This window comes from Thalassophryne amazonica, chromosome 2 (assembly GCF_902500255.1).
Source record: "Thalassophryne amazonica chromosome 2, fThaAma1.1, whole genome shotgun sequence".
Classification (NCBI taxonomy): Eukaryota; Metazoa; Chordata; class Actinopteri; order Batrachoidiformes; family Batrachoididae; genus Thalassophryne; species Thalassophryne amazonica.
In genome coordinates, this window is record NC_047104.1 from 69678247 (window position 1) to 69698864 (window position 20618).

General features: G+C 42.8%; 1 protein-coding gene across 1 annotated transcript in view; it reads right to left on the bottom strand.

Annotated features, from left to right (window-relative positions):
* The window catches only part of rufy2 (RUN and FYVE domain containing 2), a 128999-nt gene that overhangs the window by 62868 nt on the left and 45513 nt on the right, over window positions 1-20618 (bottom strand). The window contains 6 exon segments of the mRNA XM_034187447.1: window positions 10826-10918; window positions 11012-11128; window positions 11292-11393; window positions 13303-13372; window positions 13521-13586; window positions 13687-13751. Coding sequence (XP_034043338.1) covers window positions 10826-10918; window positions 11012-11128; window positions 11292-11393; window positions 13303-13372; window positions 13521-13586; window positions 13687-13751 — 513 coding nt within the window.

Genomic DNA, 20618 nt, shown 5'->3' on the forward strand with positions numbered 1-20618 from the left:
GGTGTCTGTTATGGACGAAGAACACAGGTGCAAAAATTCTTGAAAGGGTAGTTGTAAAACAGCTAACTGATCATCTGCAGAGGAATGGTCTATTTGAAGAGTTTCAGTCAGGTTTTAGAATTCATCATAGTACAGAAACAGCATTAGTGAAGGTTACAAATGATCTTCTTATGGCCTCGGACAGTGGACTCATCTCTGTGCTTGTTCTGTTAGACCTCAGTGCTGCTTTTGATACAGTTGACCATAAAATTTTATTACAGAAATTAGAGCATGCCATAGGTATTAAAGGCACTGCGCTGCGGTGGTTTGAATCATATTTGTCTAATAGATTACAATTTGTTCATGTAAATGGGGAATCTTCTTCACAGACTAAAGTTAATTATGGAGTTCCACAAGGTTCTGTGCTAGGACCAATTTTATTCACTTTATACATGCTTCCCTTAGGCAGTATTATTAGACGGTATTGCTTAAATTTTCATTGTTACGCAGATGATACCCAGCTTTATCTATCCATGAAGCCAGAGGACACACACCAATTAGCTAAACTGCAGGATTGTCTTACAGACATAAAGACATGGATGACCTCTAACTTCCTGCTTTTAAACTCAGATAAAACTGAAGTTATTGTACTTGGCCCCACAAATCTTAGAAACATGGTGTCTAACCAGATCCTTACTCTGGATGGCATTACCCTGACCTCTAGTAATACTGTGAGAAATCTTGGAGTCATTTTTGATCAGGATATGTAATTCAAAGCGCATATTAACAAATATGTAGGACTGCTTTTTTGCATTTACGCAATATCTCTAAAATTAGAAAGGTCTTGTCTCAGAGTGATGCTGAAAACTAATTCATGCATTTATTTCCTCTAGGCTGGACTATTGTAATTCATTATTATCAGGTTGTCCTAAAAGTTCCCTAAAAAGCCTTCAGTTAATTCAAAATGCTGCAGCTAGAGTACTAACGGGGACTAGAAGGAGAGAGCATATCTCACCCATATTGGCCTCTCTTCATTGGCTTCCTGTTAATTCTAGAATAGAATTTAAAATTCTCCTTCTTACTTATAAGGTTTTGAATAATCAGGTCCCATCTTATCTTAGGGACCTCGTAGTACCATATCACCCCAATAGAGCGCTTCGCTCTCAGACTGCAGGCTTACTTGTAGTTCCTAGGGTTTGTAAGAGTAGAATGGGAGGCAGAGCCTTCAGCTTTCAGGCTCCTCTCCTGTGGAACCAGCTCCCAATTCAGATCAGGGAGACAGACACCCTCTCTACTTTTAAGATTAGGCTTAAAACTTTCCTTTTTGCTAAAGCTTATAGTTAGGGCTGGATCAGGTGACCCTGAACCATCCCTTAGTTATGCTGCTATAGACGTAGACTGCTGGGGGGTTCCCATGATGCACTGTTTCTTTCTCTTTTTGCTCTGTATGCACCACTCTGCATTTAATCATTAGTGATCGATCTCTGCTCCCCTCCACAGCATGTCTTTTTCCTGGTTCTCCTCCCTCAGCCCCAACCAGTCCCAGCAGAAGACTGCCCCTCCCTGAGCCTGGTTCTGCTGGAGGTTTCTTCCTGTTAAAAGGAGTTTTCCTTCCCACTGTAGCCAAGTGCTTGCTCACAGGGGTCGCTTTGACCGTTGGGGTTTTACATAATTATTGTATGGCCTTGCCTTACAATATAAAGCGCCTTGGGGCAACTGTTTGTTGTGATTTGGCGCTATATAAAAAAAAAAATTGATTGATTGATTGAATGCACAGAGATACCGTGACGAGATCCTGAGGTCCATTGTTGTGCCATACATGTTGTGAAAGTGTAGGAACACGGACCCACAACAGGGGGCGCAATGAACGGACAATGGAGGAAGGTGAATAACAAGGTTTACTATTGTGAAACGAGCACAATGAATACAACAATCACAATTTGGGGTCGAATCCGCTGGTGTCGTGTGGGCAGGCTCGAAGATAGGAGACGTCCGTCTCAGTCGAACCGAAACCACCCAGATCTCCTGACCGTGGCCCCCAGTTCCCGGCTCCACTTGTGCGGCGAGAGCCTCCACCCTGCGGTTTAGGAGAACGTGCTGCTCGGTCATTAAATCGATCCGAGAGGTGAAAGCGGCGAGGATCCGCTGCAACTCACCGATTACCCCTCCCGAAGAGCCGCCTGACGCGCCTTGTTCTCCATTGGCCGTTCAACAGCCGGTTGACGCCCCTCGGGATCCATGACGCTGGCCGAGATATCCTGTTGTGAAAGTGTAGGAACACGGACCCACAACAGGGGGCGCAATGAACGGACAATGGAGGAAGGTGAATAACAAGGTTTACTATTGTGAAACGAGCACAATGAATACAACAATCACAATTTGGGGTCGAATCCGCTGGTGTCGTGTGGGCAGGCTCGAAGATAGGAGACGTCCGTCTCAGTCGAACCGAAACCACCCAGATCTCCTCTGCCACCGAACCCTGGAAATACTGGAACCGCCAAGTCCCGAATTCCCAGGTGGCCACTGCCTCCGCTCGTCGGATCCGGTACTGCTGGCGGGAGAGAGCAACAACACAGACGTGGATGCGACAGCACCCAGTAACGGAGAGGGGAGAAGCCGCCTCCACCTCTAGTCACAATATGGCAGGCAGGTGAGTACTATCCAAGCAATTTAGCTTTCAGTAAGCAGCTGTCCTGAAAAGGTTTAACAAGTCTTTTAGCTGGTTAGTCAGAATATAGATGCAGAGTACGTTACCTTAGTCTAAAGGCGATATCTCGGCACTGAGGTGGAGACGCCGTCCTCCTGATATACCTCTGTGCTGAGTGGAACAGCTGTGTCCAGTGATGGGTGACAGCTGTCACCCAGGCTGCTCCCATAAGGCGGCAGCGCCCTCTGGTGCCTGGAGCCCGCACTCCAGGCAGGGCGCCCTCTGGCGGTGGTGGGCCAGCAGTACCTCCTCTTCAGCGGCCCACACAACAATACATCCAGGAACATCACCTCATGTTGCAGCAGGATAATGCACAGCCCGATGTTGCAAGGATCTGTACACAATTCTTGGAAGCTGAAAATGTCCCAGTTCTTGCATGGCTGGCATACTCACCGGACATGTCACCCATTGAGCATGTTTGGGATGCTCTGGACCGGCGTATACGACAGCATGTACCAGTTCCTGCCAATATCCAGCAACTTCGCACAGCCATTGAAGAGGAGTGGACCAACATTCCACAGGCCACAATTGACAACCTGATCAACTCTATGTGAAGGAGATGTGTTGCACTGCATGAGGCAAATGGTGGTCACACCAGATACTGACTGGTATCCCCCCCCCCAATAAAACAAAACTGCACCTTTCAGAGTGGCCTTTTATTGTGGACAGTCTAAGGCACACCTGTGCACTAATCATGGTGTCTAATCAGCATCTTGGTATGGTACACCTGTGAGGTGGGATGGATTATCTCAGCAAAGGAGAAGTGCTCACTATCACAGATTTAGACTGGTTTGTGAACAGTATTTGAGGGAAATGGTGATATTGTGTATGTGGAAAAAGTTTTAGATCTTTGAGTTCATCTCATACAAAATGGGAGCAAAACCAAAAGTGTTGCGTTTATATTTTTGTTGAGTGTAGAATAATCATTTTGTAGTGGATGAAGCATCTGCCCTCAGATCATGGTGGATGTCACCATCCCACTTCACACCCAGGTTCACACGGATGACAAAGGCTGCAGAGTGGTTGGTGGTCACTGTGTGGTGGGAGGTGCGCCTGGAGCCCTTCCAAAGGTGATATTTACTTTATTTACATTGTAATGCCTTGGTAAACGGTTGCATCGATAGTCCTTCTAATGGTTTAGATGATGTATCAGTCATTATATGTTTATTACAGTTGTGACACCCCATTCAGAAGCACTGTGCAGCGCTGCGCCAGGCCACAGCAGCGCGTCTCACTGGGGTGTTACAGCCATGATAAAATAATATTTCAGCTACATGTTCTAAGTCATGAGGTGGAATGACAATGTATCTATAATACCATGCTCATTATGCACATAACACCGTGTTCACAAGCGCTGCGAGTCAGAGCGTCACAGAGCCACACATCAGATACATCTTCTAACTCATGAGGTGGACTGACAATGGGTCTGTAATATCATGCTCATTATGGACAAAACACTGCGTTCACAAGCGCTGCTGTGCGGCTCAGTGATGTACTGACTCACAGTGCATCTGTGCATGGTGTTACAGCCATGATAACATAAGATTACAAATAAATCTTCTAACTCATGAGGTGGACAGACTGACATAGAAGAAGAAAGCAAGTTCAAAGATGGCTAAAGTTGAGCTATTTTAAGACGTTAAAATGTCAGATTCTGTTAGGCACATTCTGTTTCATTCTGTTCCATTTTTTGAGTAGCAGGGCTGACCGCCAATCAGAGTAGAGCGGCACTGTGACACCAGTGGCAGGTCTCTGTAAAGCTGCTTCATTTATGTGTTATTGTAACCTGTAACACCCCTGGAAGGATTTAAGACATTTCGCGGATGTCAACATGCACACTAACTTCCACTAACTCAAAGCTAACAGGGCTTTATTGAACACGTACAAATTGTAAGTAAGACAACATTATCTTAATAATTAATGTAAATAATAAATGCGTATTATACACACACACACATACATATATATATATATATATATATACAGTGAGGAAAATAAGTATTTGAACACCCTGGGGTTTTGCAAGTTCTCCTACTTAGAAATCATGGAGGGGTCTAAAATTTTCATCTTAAGGTGTGTTTACACATAACCAAGACGCATTACGAATGTCATTTTTCTGTCATTCGTGACACATTCCTGACATTCTTAATGTGACTTAACGCATCTGAACAGGTTTCTTAATAGCGCGTGTTGGTGCGTGATATTCTTGATATTCATGGAGCATGTTTTTGCCTGTCAAAAAATCTTCCACGAATGTCACACACCATCCTCATTTCGTCTCACGTCGTGGAGGTCGCAACTGAGCGTATTGATCCGTCTTGATGAGTAGTGATCCTTAATAGAACGTGACAACTTTCGTAGTGGTTCCTGTGATGGCTCTTGGAGTCCAAACTGTCACGCACTATTACGAAGTGACACGGAAACTGTCAAGTTCTGACACGACTTGTAACGCCGCGTCACATTTCACTGCGCGCCACGACGAATCAGGTTTCTGTCACGTGCGCACAATTAAACTCGGCTCCAAATGTCGTTCCACAGTTCTTGCTGAAGCTCCTCAGGACGCTCCTGCAGGTGTTCCACCTGCTGTTGTAACCGATGAGCAGGAGAACGAGTCTGAGCCAGGGGAGCGAGAGGAGACTCACGTGCAGCCAGACATCTCTGCACCTCCTGCAGTCCGGAGGAGGAAGAAGCGTGCGCACAATTAAACCCTGCTGCACTGCATTCAGTTTGATTGCTGACACCAAGTCGGCTAAAAGACTAATTTCAGTGCTCTTCAGCGCGCTCCTGCAGGTGTTCCACCTGCTGCATGTGCCTGATGTTTGGGAAAATGCGCGAGACGAGACCCGCGTGAAGCCACACATCTGGCTCTGTCCTCCTCCTCCTCTCTGCGCCACTACATGGCACAGAGCCCAACTATGCATGCAGTCACAAAGTTCTGAAAAACTGGAGCGATCTGAATTCGGTTGGATGAATACGGGTGTGTGTGGAGACAATTCACCTCGTTCACAACGTGACAGAACTTAACGATGCACTATTACGTGCAATAGCACGCAACAACGCGGAACACTATTCTTGACCGTGCGTAATGGTTCCTGATAATTCTCCAGCAACACGTGCCATTAATCAAAACGTGTGGTAACAGGTTGCAGCAGTTCCTGAGGACACCTGAAAAATAATGCTGACTACTTTGCGGATTTCGCCTATTGCTGGTTATTTTTAGAACGTAACTCCCGCGATAAATGAGGGACCACAAATGCCAATCATTTTAATCAAAACAATTGCCCAACATTTGTTTTTGTAATGCTGATGTCTTATAAATATAATAGTTAATGGGCTAAACTTTGTCCAGCAGAACTATAAGAGATGGACTCCCCAAACTTAGTGGAAATGCTTGGTTAAAAGACAAACACATTTGAAGTCCTTCATGCAGACCTTGTTTTGCAATCAAATTTATAAAAAATTACACACAAAAGGTAGGTAACAGTAAATGTAAATATCAATGAATCAAAATTGAGGTAGTGGTGTATTTCACTGTTTTTACATTGCAATTTTACAAACATAAAATGAATGTATTCAGAAAGGAAGGCAAACTGGGTTGTACAGGACAGTCAGGTGCTTAGCAGTTGAGAACATAAAGTAGCTGAAGGAAGGGATTAAGTAAACAGAGATGGCCAACACATATACAGGGCTGGAAATTTGAATCTGCCTGGTCATACCCATAGCCGGCTATTTTGGGGTAATTTTCAGTTAAACTTTTAAAAAATGGTACCAGTTTGTTCCCCATGTCATGAGGATTCAGAATATATATAGTTTTTAGGGCTACATATTATAGTTTGGGAGTTTATCCCGGACAGACAGAAAGACAGACAGAAGTGGCAGCAAGAAAAGCACATGATACAACACTGCATGGTCTTACATAATTGGCTATTTGGGGGTAATTTTCAGTTCAACTTTAAAAAAAAAAATGGTACCAGTTTGTTCCCAATGTCATGATGATTCAGAATATATATAGTTTTTAGGGCTACATATTATAGTTTGGGAGTGTCCGGGACAAGTGTAAAATGTGATTGGACTAGCAATAGCTCTAAATCATTGTCCGACCGGACAAGTTGTTTTCTCATTTACAAATTGTCTCGCACCTCGCAAAAAAGCGTCTTCGGTTTTCCCACCACTCTCCACGCAGTGGACAATCAGAAAACATGATATCACAGGGTTCTCCCCAGACACTGGAACAAAGGCACTACAGTGTTCTGACAGCGCCGTCACACTCTGCCCTGCTCTCAGGTAATTTTTTAAATCCAGCCAGGCTGTTTGTGCTGTGCTGCACTGCCCGCTCGCCTCCCCCCGCCGGCAGAGAGCCGAGCAGCGCTGTAGCTCAGAGCGCACAGTGGAAAAAAAAAAAAAAAATCTCTGTCAAAGTCTTCAGGTAAAAAGAGCTCATTCTGCTTGTATTGCCCCAGAAATTCATTTATAGGCTTTATTTTACAGTTGAAAGCCTTCATGTTTGCTCAAATACAGTGTGAGAGTGAAGAGTCTCTCATTCCCTCACAGAGAGAGAGAGAGAGAGAGAGACAGACAGACAGAAGAGAGAGAGAGAGAGAGAGAGAGAGACAGGAGAGAGAGAGAGAGACAGACAGACAGACAGGAGAGAGAGAGAGTCTGGGGTCCCGATGTCAGCTGGTATGTGCCTGATTTCCCTTCTTATGCTGACATGATTGGACGAGTCATTGAAAATTTCAACATTCGTGTTGCTGCAGTTATTTGTCAAAGAGGAGCCTGGATAGAACATATTATCAACTATTAAGGACAGACCACCAAAAATGTTTCAATTTCTATCAGATTTGAAGAACATAATCTCCCATCATTCTGCTAATGTTTGGTGAAAGAATTTTCAAAATATCTCATCTGAGTAAAAAATGAGATCAAAAAGAAAATACGATGGGTTTTTTTTTTTTTGGACCACCCTGTATGCAATTCCACTCAAAAATGTTGAAAAAAGCTAAACTGTCAACATGACAAAAAAAACTCTGCACAGGTGCAGTGTGTCATTTTTAAAGAAGAGAGCAAATGTTATGTCCATCAAATATGAATGTGTTTTAAACTTTTCAATATCATTTATTTTCTTAACATAGACAGAAAAATACAAAAAAGAACTTTGACATTACAACATAAGTGTAAATTTTTTGTCTATTATTCTTGCTTTCAATGCATCTAAAACCAGTCAAAATGACTCGCAACACGCGCCGCCTCAGGCGATAATTGCCAACAGCACCACTATACTAAAAATTTCTGGGGAGAACCCTGTATCATGTGTGCACGAGACCACTGTATGGTGTGTGCGTTCATAGCATCTTCTTGCAAGATGCTGTGGTGGGAAACATTAGATAACGAACATCGCATCGATTAACATGCCTTTTGAAGAATCTAACGAACAGAATGTCTTTTCTAAAACCTCCAAAACCGGGCCAGATACCAGGGAAAACACCAGTCAAATGCAAAGCATCAACCCCTGCAAGTGCAGAACCTTCAAAGAAGAGGTATGAAGAGAAAGGAAGAGAGAGGAAGTTTGTGAGTAGCTGGACACAAGATTATCTGTGGCTGGGGCACAAGGAAGAGGACAACACAATATACTGCCATGTCTGTCGGGATTTTCCTTCAATTGCAGAACAGTAAGTCATTTTTAAATGTTGAAATAAAAGAATTTGATTTGCTTTATCAAAAAACATACTGGCAAATGATCATGCATTGAACAGTGATAAATGCAGAAAACACACAGGACAGAAGCAGATGCATATTGGCATTTACCAATTATTTTAATTTTTTCGCCAATTATGAACAATCACAGGAGAGAAACATTATGAGCTATGTCTTGGTTAACGGATTAAAAGGCTAGAGGCTATCCATGCAATATGTAATAAAATGTATTTTTTTGAAATTCAATTTTACCACCCACACAGAAGAGAAGCAATTCATGAAAAAGTGTAATTTCAGTACTTCCACAGTAGCATGCCTCCAGACACCCCTAGGTGACACGCGCCATTGGCGTATGTACCGCGTGCCTCTGGCACACTTCACACGACAACCAGCTTTTCCTATTAGGTATATATATATATATATATATATATATATATATATACACACTCAACAAAAATATAAACGCAACACCTTTGGTTTTGCTCCCATTTTGTATGAGATGAACTCAAAGATCTAAATCTTTTTCCACGTACACAATATCACCATTTCCCTCAAATACTGTTCACAAACCAGTCTAAATCTGTGATAGTGAGCACTTCTCCTTTGCTGAGATAATCCATCCCACCTCACAGGTGTCCCATATCAAGATGCTGATTAGACACCATGATTAGTGCACAGGTGTGCCTTAGACTGCCCACAATAAAAGGCCACTCTGAAAGGTGCAGTTTTATCACATAGCACAATGCCACAGATGTCGCAAGATTTGAGGGAGCGTGCAATTGGCATGCTGACAGCAGGAATGTCAACCAGAGCTGTTGCTCGTGTATTGAATGTTCATTTCTCTAACCATAAGCCGTCTCCAAAGGCATTCTGAGAATTTGGCAGTACATCCAACCAGCCTCACACCGCAGACCACGTGTAACCACACCAGCCCAGGACCTCCACATCCAGCATGTTCACCTCCAAGATCGTCTGAGACCAGCCACTCGGACAGCTGCTGAAACAATCGGTTTGCATAACCAAAGAATTTCTGCACAAACTGTCAGAAACCATCTCAGGGAAGCTCATCTGCATGCTCGTCGTCCTCATCGGGGTCTCGACCTGACTCCAGTTCGTCGTCGTAACCGACTTGAGTGGGCAAATGCTCACATTCGCTGGTGTTTGGCACACTGGAGAGGTGTTCTCTTCACGGATGAATCCCGGTTCACACTGTGCAGGGCAGATGACAGACAGCGTGTGTGGCGTCGTGTGGGTGAGCGGTTTTCTGATGTCAATGTTGTGGATCGAGTGGCCCATGGTGGCGGTGGGGTTATGGTATGGGCAGGCGTCTGTTATGGACGAAGAACACAGGTGCATTTTATTGATGGCATTTTGAATGCACAGAGATACCGTGACGAGATCCTGAGGCCCATTGTTGTGCCATACATCCAAGAACATCACCTCATGTTGCAGCAGGATAATGCACAGCCCGATGTTGCAAGGATCTGTACACAATTCTTGGAAGCTGAAAATGTCCCAGTTCTTGCATGGCCGGCATACTCACCAGACATGTCACCCATTGAGCATGCTTGGGATGCTCTGGACCGGCGTATACGACAGCGTGTACCAGTTCCTGCCAATATCCAGCAACTTCGCACAGCCATTGAAGAGGAGTGGACCAACATTCCACAGGCCACAACTGACAACCTGATCAACTCTATGCAAAGGAGATGTGTTGCACTGCATGAGGCAAATGGTGGTCACACCAGATACTGACTGGTATCCCCCCCCCAATAAAACAAAACTGCACCTTTCAGAGTGGCCTTTTATTGTGGACAGTCTAAGGCACACCTGTGCACTAATCATGGTGTCTAATCAGCATCTTGATATGGCACACCTGTGAGGTGGGATGGATTATCTCAGCAAAGGAGAAGTGCTCACTATCACAGATTTAGACTGGTTTGTGAACAGTATTTGAGGGAAATGGTGATATTGTGTATGTGGAAAAAGTTTTAGATCTTTGAGTTCATCTCATACAAAATGGGAGCAAAACCAAAAGTGTTGCATTTATATTTTTGTTGAGTGTATATATATATATATATATATATATATATATAAAGAGCACTTTGCCGAGAACATTTCAGAGTTGCCTTTTATTGTGGCCAGCCTAAGGCTCAGCATTTTGATATGCCACACCTGTGAGGTGGGATGGATGATCTCAGCAAAGGAGAAGTGCTCACGAACACAGATTTAGACTGGTTTGTAAACAGTATTTGAGGGAAATGGTGATTTGTGATCAATATTTGACAGAAATAGGTATTTTGTTTATGTAGAAAATGTTTTAGATCTCTGAGTTCAGCTCATGAAAAATGGGAGCAAAAACAAAAGTGTTGCGTTTATATTTTTGTTCAGTGTAAATAAATAAGAAACTGACAAGGTGGATAGATGAGATAAATGCATGCTGACCTGTTTTTCGTGAATATCTTTCTCAAGAAGTTTCATGGCCAGTTCCATTTCCTGTTTCATAGAGACCTGGACTACGAGTTCATTTTCCACATCCTGAAAATACACCGACACATTCACAGAACCCACTGTTACATATAACCAAATACTTTCAGTGCATTCTATACTAACATTAGAACAAAGTCAGACCTGTCTAAGTTGACACTCCTCTTTCAGCTGTCGTCGAGCCTCATTGTACATCTCATCTAAACCCTGACGTGACTGTTTGTAGGTATCTCTCTCCACCAAAACGTCACCTTGAGTTACCTGGAGTAAATAAATCAGTTTATGATACAGTATTTAGGCAAATACACAGTTTCAATTTTAGCTCCATATACTGGCTGCAGGTCTGTTAAATTTATCGTTATATTTCTTTGTGTTTTGAGAGTGATAGAAATTTGTGATTTTGTGTGCGTGTGTGATTGAGTACCTCTAAATGTTGTTGTGCCTTCAGTAGAATGAGGCCATTTTCATTCCTCAGCTGCTGGTTTTCTTCTTGTAATTTGATGATGTTGTTCTTGGCTATTGCTAACTGCACATAATCACAGCAAAGCATAGAATCACTCAGTGATTCAGGTCAGCAATGTTGATACCTTAAATTTAAAGACTGAATTAACATATCAAATTCAATTATGCAAGCAAATATGAATGGAATCTTAACTGTTTCTTTATGAACTTTCAGCATCTCAAAAACTCAAAATTTATACACCAAACATCAAGCATGGGTGTATCAACACAAAGTCACTCATCACTCATCTTCAACTGCTTTTCCGGGTTCGGGTTGCGGGGGCAACAGCTCCAGCAGGGGACCCCAGACTTCCCTTTCCCAGGCCACACTAACCACCACTGACTGGTGGATCCCGAGGCGTTCCCAGGCCAGTGTGGCGATATAATCTCTCTACCTAGTCCTGGGTCTTTCCCGGGGTCTCCTCCCGGGTGGATGTGCCTGGAACACCTCCCTTGGGAGGCGCCCAGGAGGCATCCTTACCAGATGCCCGAACCTCCTCAGCTGGCTCCTTTCAATGCGAAGGAGCAGCGACTGTACTCCGAGCCTCCCACGGATGACCAAACTTCTCACCCTATCTCTAAGGGAGACATCAGCCACCCTCCTGAGGAAGCCCATTTCGGCCGCTTGTACCCACAATCTAGTTCTTTCGGTCATGACCCAACACTCATGACCACAGGTGAGAGTAGGAACGAAGATTGACCAGTAGATCGAGAGCTTCACCTTTTGGGTCAGCTCCTTTTTCGTCACAACAGTACGGTAGAGCGAATGCAATACCGCCTCTGCTGCGCCAATTCTCCGGCCAATCTCACGCTCCATCATCCCCTCACTCGTGAACAAGACCCCAAGGTACTTGAACTCCTCCATTTGGGGCAAGGCCGTATTCCCTACCCGGAGTAGACAATCCATCTGTTTCTTGCTGAGAACCATGGCCTCAAATTTAGAGGTGCTGAGCCTCATCCCAGCCGCTCCACACTCGGCTGCGAACCGATCCAGTGAGTCTTGGAGGTCATAGGCCGATGAAGCCAACAGGACCACATCATCTGCAAAAAGCAGTGATCAGACCCTGAGCCCACCAAACCGGTACAAAGTCTTCATTCAGATCTCCTTAAAACTACTGAAAATTTTAAGGTCTTTTTTTTTTTTTAAACATTTCCAAAAGAAGCAAATAAAAACTAGAGCACCACACTCAAAGTGTAAACGTCTGCCAACACTAGTTTCCAATTCCACAAGTTTTACCTTGGAAAGGTAAAAAGGTCAAAGTCCTTCAAGGTCAAACTCCTGTTAGAAATGACTTTTAATAAGCCAAAATATAATACATAATATAGATCAAAGGGCTTTTCAATGTTATATATATGAAAAGTGTGGACTACAGGCTGTTCACAAATAGACAAACAAAAAACAAACAAAAAGGGGCGAAAGCATATCCTCTGCCCAACTTCGTCGGTGGAGAATATGCAAACCATTTCTTCCTTATTATGGGAGATACAAAGGAAAATCTCGTGTCAATTATATATTTATTCTGTAATTTTCAAGATATGGCCAAAAAATTCATAGACAAATAGTTATAAGAACCAGGAATCTTTCCTCAATACACCAAGTCAAAACCATAGTATCAACCAGTATATAAATGCAGTATTTACTGTTAGATCCCGAGTGCCTCTCAGTTTGCAGTGAGAGTGAAAAGACTTCAGTGTGCCAAATTTCTCCCAGAATACCTCATCAATTTTAAAGGAGTGCATAATATATATATATATATATATATTTTAAATGTCTCGTGTATAGTTTGTACAGATATCCTCTGGGCATCATTTCTGAACATGAAGCTGTTTAGATTGAAAATCCCACTTTAATTAGACTCCTATCCGATTTTATGTATGAGGCTCTTACCACATACTCTTTCCTAATATAAAGACATCCTCAGTATATTTCTCACCTCCTCTATGAGTTTGGAGTTTGACTTTTCCAGAGAGTCCACTCTGCCCTGAAGTCCGTGGACTGTGGAGCTGAAAAAGAAAAAAGAAACAAAGAGAATGACAATGAGGCATGGATAATTCTTAATCATCTCCAGAATTTATCCTCACTATCTTATCCAATATATTCTTGGAGAACCTTCCAAATAGGTTAGTTTTCATTACAACATGGATTACTTACTTGAGTTGTCGATTCAGCTCCTCTACATAGTTCTTCTGGTCCAAGATGGCTGCTATCTGACTATTCCTGTTGTTATGGAAACAAACAAAAAGGAGATCTGCAGCACAATGGAACAGAAAAAGAAAGCCGTGTAAAACAGTGAAGAGACAGTATTAAAAACACACACCTCTCTTCAGACCTGTAATCATCAATGTCATTCTTCAAGTACATAGAGAAGTCAATCACTCCAACCTAAAAAAAGATGAAGAAGAAAAAGAAAACTCAATTATTCTAAATTCAAACAATGCAAACCTCACTGCTTTCATGATTAAAACTTAAAGGATAATTCCCACATCTTTAAACCTTAGGACTATTTTTAGATTCTTTTGGCTGTTCCCGTTAAAGGCCCCTTCACACATAACACGAAGTCGGGCAAATCAGGCCGAATCAGGCCAAAACAGATCGAATGGGCGAAACCCAAAAAATTCCAGGCACAGTCAGGAGGGACAGACGCAGATGCAGTTTTTGGTGCAGGCAAACCGGGCAGTTGCCTGAAGCGCATATGGGGTGGGACAAGAAGCACCTCAAAAAAAGGAAAAAAAAAATAAAAAATCATTCTGCGTCGCAAAGCAATGATCATATCACTGTGTGAGAAACTGGCAAATTGAGGCGGCACCTCGCAGCTGCAGGCAGGTGCCCGTGCATGCTGATATGCACAGAACAGAAGCATTGACAGAGGTTTGGTGGTTGTCTCCTGCAAACCATTGACATGCGTGCTCCTCCCTGGGCCGTGCTCTCTGCTCCACAGCTCCGGTGTCTCCTGTCTGACAGAGCAAGTCCACTTAGGATGCAGCAGAACCCAAAATCTGTGCAACATTTCTCTGTCGATTTATCCAGTGAATGAGACAGGCAGCTAGTGTATGAAATAAAAGGCATTTGAAAGCAGACAGACAGGGTGGAACAACGGGTTTGAATCTCACAGAGGAGGGCAGGAGCTATGTTCAAATTTCTAGCGGAAGTGACTTGAATCTGACCATTTTTTGTGTGCCTGCAGGAGTGTGCGTTATCCAACTTTTACAATTATTTTCCTGCAGCTGGAAATTCTCTTTTCATTGTCATGTACACTGACAAAATAATAATAATACTAATAATGAAATTTAAAATGAAAATTATCTTCATAATTAACTGGTTTATTTAAAAAGAATCACAACTGATTTCATTGGCATGAGAATGCTAGTAACATTTCAGTTTAAATTTTCTTTAGAGCCACAGATAAAGATCAAAAATTAGGGAGAAAAAAGAGCAAACACTACATGATCAAATTTCTGTGACACAGAAAACTTTTGCAGATTAGTTAATGCTAAGTATTTACACATTTAGCCTAATATTTACAAACAGCAAGCTAAATATTTAGCTAAATGTTGAGATAAATATGCACCTTCATTAAAGAACTAATTGTACATCCCTGAAAGACAGATTAATATAGCATCTAATGACAGACATTAAGCATATTTATTCAAATTTTCAATTCATGGATGTGTTGTATAAGAGTTATATTGCAGCCTGTGGTTTTTTGATGTTAATTTCAATTACAATTTCAGGGACACTTCTAAAATATTAAAAAGTAATAATAAAATAGTAAAAAATGGCTGTTTGTGCAAAATTTCATGGGTTTTTTTTTTGGGGGGGGGGGGGGGGGAGCACACGGACGGTGTCTCACCCAGAGTAATTCAGTATAGAACTGCCATTGGACAGGTGTTCGGACAGCCGTGTACAGATGCTGTATGAACAACGAGAATGTGGGCAGATCCCACAGCGAGGGTTTTGAGCACAATTGTATGCACACGCACGCACAGTGCGACCATGGTGAGAGGTTGTGATACCACATTGTGCTCTCACAGCAGCAGAAGCAATTACATCTTGTACAAATTGTTAAAAATTTAAGCAAATGTATAAGGACAAAATAATGTGAGACTATAGAAAATTATAAGAACAATCAAAGTACTGTTGAAATATAAGACAACTATGTAACTGCCCGAAAATTCTGATGTTTAATTGATGCCTGATGACTTGATGTCGGAATGGCGTCTGTGTTGGAACTGAGAACACAAATGGATTTCTTTTTGTCTGTTAAAATAGTTCGTTCCTGTTATAAGGAGCAGGGAATACAAAATTATTATCCTTTTGTTCCTTTTTGTTCATGAACCATGCCCACAGAAATAAAGAAGGACTTAATGAAAGGACATGAATGAAATACGAGGTCCACATGACACAGTGTCCTTCGGTGGCACAAGTGGCCCAAGACAGCTGGAAGTGCGGACCCTCCATGTGGCTGGCCGCTTTCAACTCCGTGTGGCTGAGTGATATGTTCATGATGTGAAAGTACGGATGCCTCATGTCAGTGCAGGTCAGAGCTACTCCAGGCAGGTGGCCCACAGTAGCCGTGAACTTCACTGGCCTGACCTCCGGTCACTGCATGCATGAGGGAGGGAGGGATGTTTTTATTTCATTTTACGAGGTCTGTCCATAAAGTAACGGTCCTTTTTATTTTTTCAAAAACTATATGGATTTGATTCATATGTTTTTACGTCAGCCAAGCTTGAACCTTCACGCGCATGCGTGAGTTTTTCCACGCCTGTCGGTTGCGTCATTCGCCTGTGAGCACGCCTTGTGGGAAGAGTGGTCCAGCTCCCTCGTCGGATTTTCATTGTCAGGAAATGGCGGAATGATTTGGGCTTTTTTTCCCATCAGAATTTTTTCAGAAACTGTTAGATACATGCAGCTGGAAACCATTCGAAAAATTTATCTGGCTTTCGGTGAAAATTTTACGGGCTTCACAGAGAATAAGGAGTGTTACTACAGCTTTAAGGATGGCCCACAATGGCGCTTGGCGCGCTGTGCTCCGAGCTGCGACGACGAGGCAGAAACCACCAGATCATTTCTAAATGGATCGCTCTGTGAAGCCGGGACCGTCGTGTGCAATATCTCTGGTTATCACAAGAGCTGGACACCGCCATTTCCTGACAATGAAAATCCGACAAGGGAGCTGGACCACTCCTCCCACAAGGCGTGCTCACAGGCGAAAGACGCAACCGACAGGTGTGGAAAAACTCACGCACGCGCGTGAAGGTTCAAGCTTGGCTGACGTAAAAACATATGAATCAAATCCATATAGTTTTTGAAAAAATAAAAAGGACCGTTACTTTATGGACAGACCTCGTAAAATGAAATAAAAACATCCCTCCCTCCCTCATGCATGCAGTGACCGGAGGTCAGGCCAGTGAAGTTCACGGCTACTGTGGGCCACCTGCCTGGAGTAGCTCTGACCTGCACTGACATGAGGCATCTGTACTTTCACATCATGAACATATCACTCAGCCACACGGAGTTGAAAGCGGCCAGCCACATGGAGGGTCCGCACTTCCAGCTGTCTTGGGCCACTTGTGCCACCGAAGGACACTGTGTCATGTGGACTATACTCCCCCCTCTCTGGGAATCAGCTGTTGACGGGGGCATGGCACAGCATGGTCAGCTGCCTCCGTGCTAGACTTCAAATGACATCCAACCCATGACGTGATTAAATGTCAACCATGCTCCCCTGACAAAGACATAACTGTAGTGGATGTGATCGATTGGTGATTACGTCAATACGGACTCACATCACCAACAAGCACACCACCACTGCAAAACCGGTATACAAGTCCGCAGTGTATCACAGACAGTCAGCCCATGATCATGGGAACCGAGGTTCACATACAACAGTCCATATAGTGGATCAAAAAAGATAATCCAGAGGACAGACACTGGTACAGCATGTGCCCGGCTGTCAGTTAATGCTTCACATGACAGAATGACCGTGTGGACATTGCGATCACGTGTCCTAGTGGCTTGAGGGCAGCGGCCCATTGTGCTGTCTGGTCAGATTGGCACGCTGGCCGCGGAACGCCGTTGCCATGAGGGGTTTATATGGGATCTATATGGGATTCATATGGGATGATGCGTTTGTAAGCAGGCAGTGGGAGCTGTCAGCAGGAAGGGATGTACAGCACAGACTACTGCATGATTGGTGTCTGCCCAGTGCTGTGACAGCTGGAGTGGAGCTGTTCCACAGCTGAAATTTTTTTTTTTTTAATCTCTGTTGTGGTTGCGTAGGCACACTGCTGCCCGGTAATTCCACCTCCAGAGGGACATGCTGTATATGTCATGATGGGTGTTGTGACAGCTGTCACATCCTGCTCAGTTGTGTTTGTTGTCAGCGCGCCGAGCCTGTCACATGTATTGACTTGCTGTGGGCAGGCAGCACGCTGCACGCACCTGCATGTCTCATGTTACAGCTGTGATGATCATAATGTCTCATATACATTGTGTTACTCAAGGGAGGGAATGACAATGTATGTTAAATGACGTCCATCATGGACATGACAGCGCGTCGCTGTCAGCTCATGTCACCCCCACTCCCCAGATGGTGGGGGGGGGGGGGGGGGGGGGGCATGACACACTCGCACACAATTCGTGGTGCTTGGGGGAGCATACATGACACACTGACCGCCCTTGGAGCTGTCCCCACAGCAGAACATCACTCTCCATATTCCCCTCTCCACTGTATCTTCCTGTCACAGGAAGACTAACCACCTGCATGTCCTCCCTCAGCACATCCATAAATCTCTTCTTTGGCCTCCCTCTTCTTAAACAGAGTTTAGTTCTGCAGATTTATCGAGGTGAGAATAATGTAAAAATAAAACGTGACGTTTACTGAACTGCTGTGAAGGTTTAATAATCGGCCAACGTTAGCTTAGCCTTTTAGCACAGTTGATCTGAGTGGACGCTTTAATTTGTAAATGGTTCAGTCTTTTATTTTTACCAAATAAAGCTACAGCTTTTTTCAGACACCACAAAAGGTCGACTTTAAATAACTTATTTTTTCGAGCGTTTTTTCCATTGTTTTTTTCCCGTTTTTCTTTCCCTTTTTAATATATAAACTGTTTAGTGTTTCTTTATATTTAAAGAAATATTTATTTGTCCCAATCAGGAACATTTGCTGTGCAGACAACCAAATTTCCACTGATGAGCTGAACACCATGAAGTCCAGTCGAAAGAAAACATCTCTGCTCTTCAGCAACACCACCAGAGTTCAAAGCTGCAGAAGAGACCTTCATCTGGTCCCGAGAATCCAACATAACATCACCTGCTTCTAAATAAAAGGCTCTTTCAACAGCAACTATTTTATTATTTTTTAAAAAGCTGTTTCATTTTATATTTTAACAATAAATGAACGGATCATTAAAAATGTCCATGAATCAAAGTCAAAAGACATTTGTACAGGTAGAAGCTCTCCACTTATTGCGCTCAAATTCATATTTTAGGAATGACTCTGTCCTGATAACATCATTAAAGGCAATTACATATTTTGGCGAAATTACGAGTTGAAATGACCATTAAAAAATTCATCATGAGGTTTATGTCACAGAAATCCTACTTTACAATCACACTGCAGTCACTGTTAAATTATTTCCTGTTGCATTTATAATAAACATTTGTATTGGTTTACAGTGTCTGTTTTTCTAGTTGAAATGAGATCTACCAGACTTAAAAAAAAATGTACAAATTTCCATGTTATTTTGTCTAAAAATAAATGTCCAAGGTTCCTTATGTTAAACAAGAAATGATCTAATCTGAAATAACAGGTGGTTTTAATTTACAGATGAAAGGTTTCTAAAGAACCATTTATTGATTTATTTAGCTATTTTAATTACAGGTGTTATAAACTTTTTTTTTTAACAGTAATCAGAAATTCTGAGGTAACAAACAACAACAAAAAACATTTCCAAGGATTTTTCTTCAGAAAACTGCTCCATAAATGAGCAGTCCTGTGACACGTTTGTTTTGTACAGTTCAATGGTTTCTGTACCAATCCGTTTTGTACAGATCAGTGGTTTCTGCCACTGGTCTTCCGTGTTTTGGCCCGACGCGTCGTTCCTATTGGACAACGCAAAGGTACGTCACAGCTCAAAGCATCGAAAGTTGGATTGGATTGAACTTTGACCGCGTCAGCCTGCCGAGAAGCGGAAATGCGCGTTCCCGTCACAAACGGCGGTTTAGCTCGGCTTCTGACGTGATGCTTCTGACGCATTTAAAAAGCAACGTGTCTCATTGAAAATAATGCTTTTTAGACCGTTTTTTGATGCGTCTGACGTATTTAGTGTGAAAGGCCCATAACTCATAATCTAAAAATAGGACCCAGGTTCAAAAAGCTCAGAACTGTCCTTTAATATCCAACTAGTAACTCTTGTGTCTTTATTAACTCACTTCACACATTACTAAGCACAACCAATATGGAATGACAACTTCAAGGTAACCTGGTTACAGTTCAACTGTTATGAGTCCATCCAAACTGGATTTAAGTTGAAATTTCTTTATCTCACTATCAGAATAGAACTAGATCAGAACAAATCCATATCACTCAACATTACTGCACCTCATTCACATTCATTCAGGTGTGAACACAACCCATACAGGATATTTACAATACTACAAACACATCTGCACTCAGTACAAAGTCTCCACCTGTGGAGTTGTAGCAACGGGACACAAAAGCCTGCTGCACATTTAACTGATGACAAAATAACATAATTAAACAGATGATTAATGTCTGTTCTGCCTGAAATGAGTCCCATGCTGTCTCAAATCTGGAGAGCACGGGTCTCAAACTGGCTCCAAAAAGGACAGAGCGGTGTGCAGGTTTTCACAGCAACTACAGACCCCAGCACACGACTGTACTGATACCACTTTGAGCAGAGGAATTAAGTTTAACTGTAAAATTACCTGCTGAAGTGATCTGTAGGAATGAAACCTGCACCTTCTTGGCCTTTTTTGGAGCCAGTTTCAGACCACTGTTGTGGAACGGTACCGTTGGTTTTGCTGACAAAGGGCAAAGTTTCTCCTCTTTTTCAAAAGTGCCAGCAGAATATGACATCTAACAGCCATGAAGATGAACACCATAACAAGTACTTGCTGTAAATATGACCAAAATGTGATGAATATAATATTCAAATATGGTAGCACATCACATTAAAGTCAACATTATAATCTATATTAAAATAGCCAAATGGCCTCTGTGTG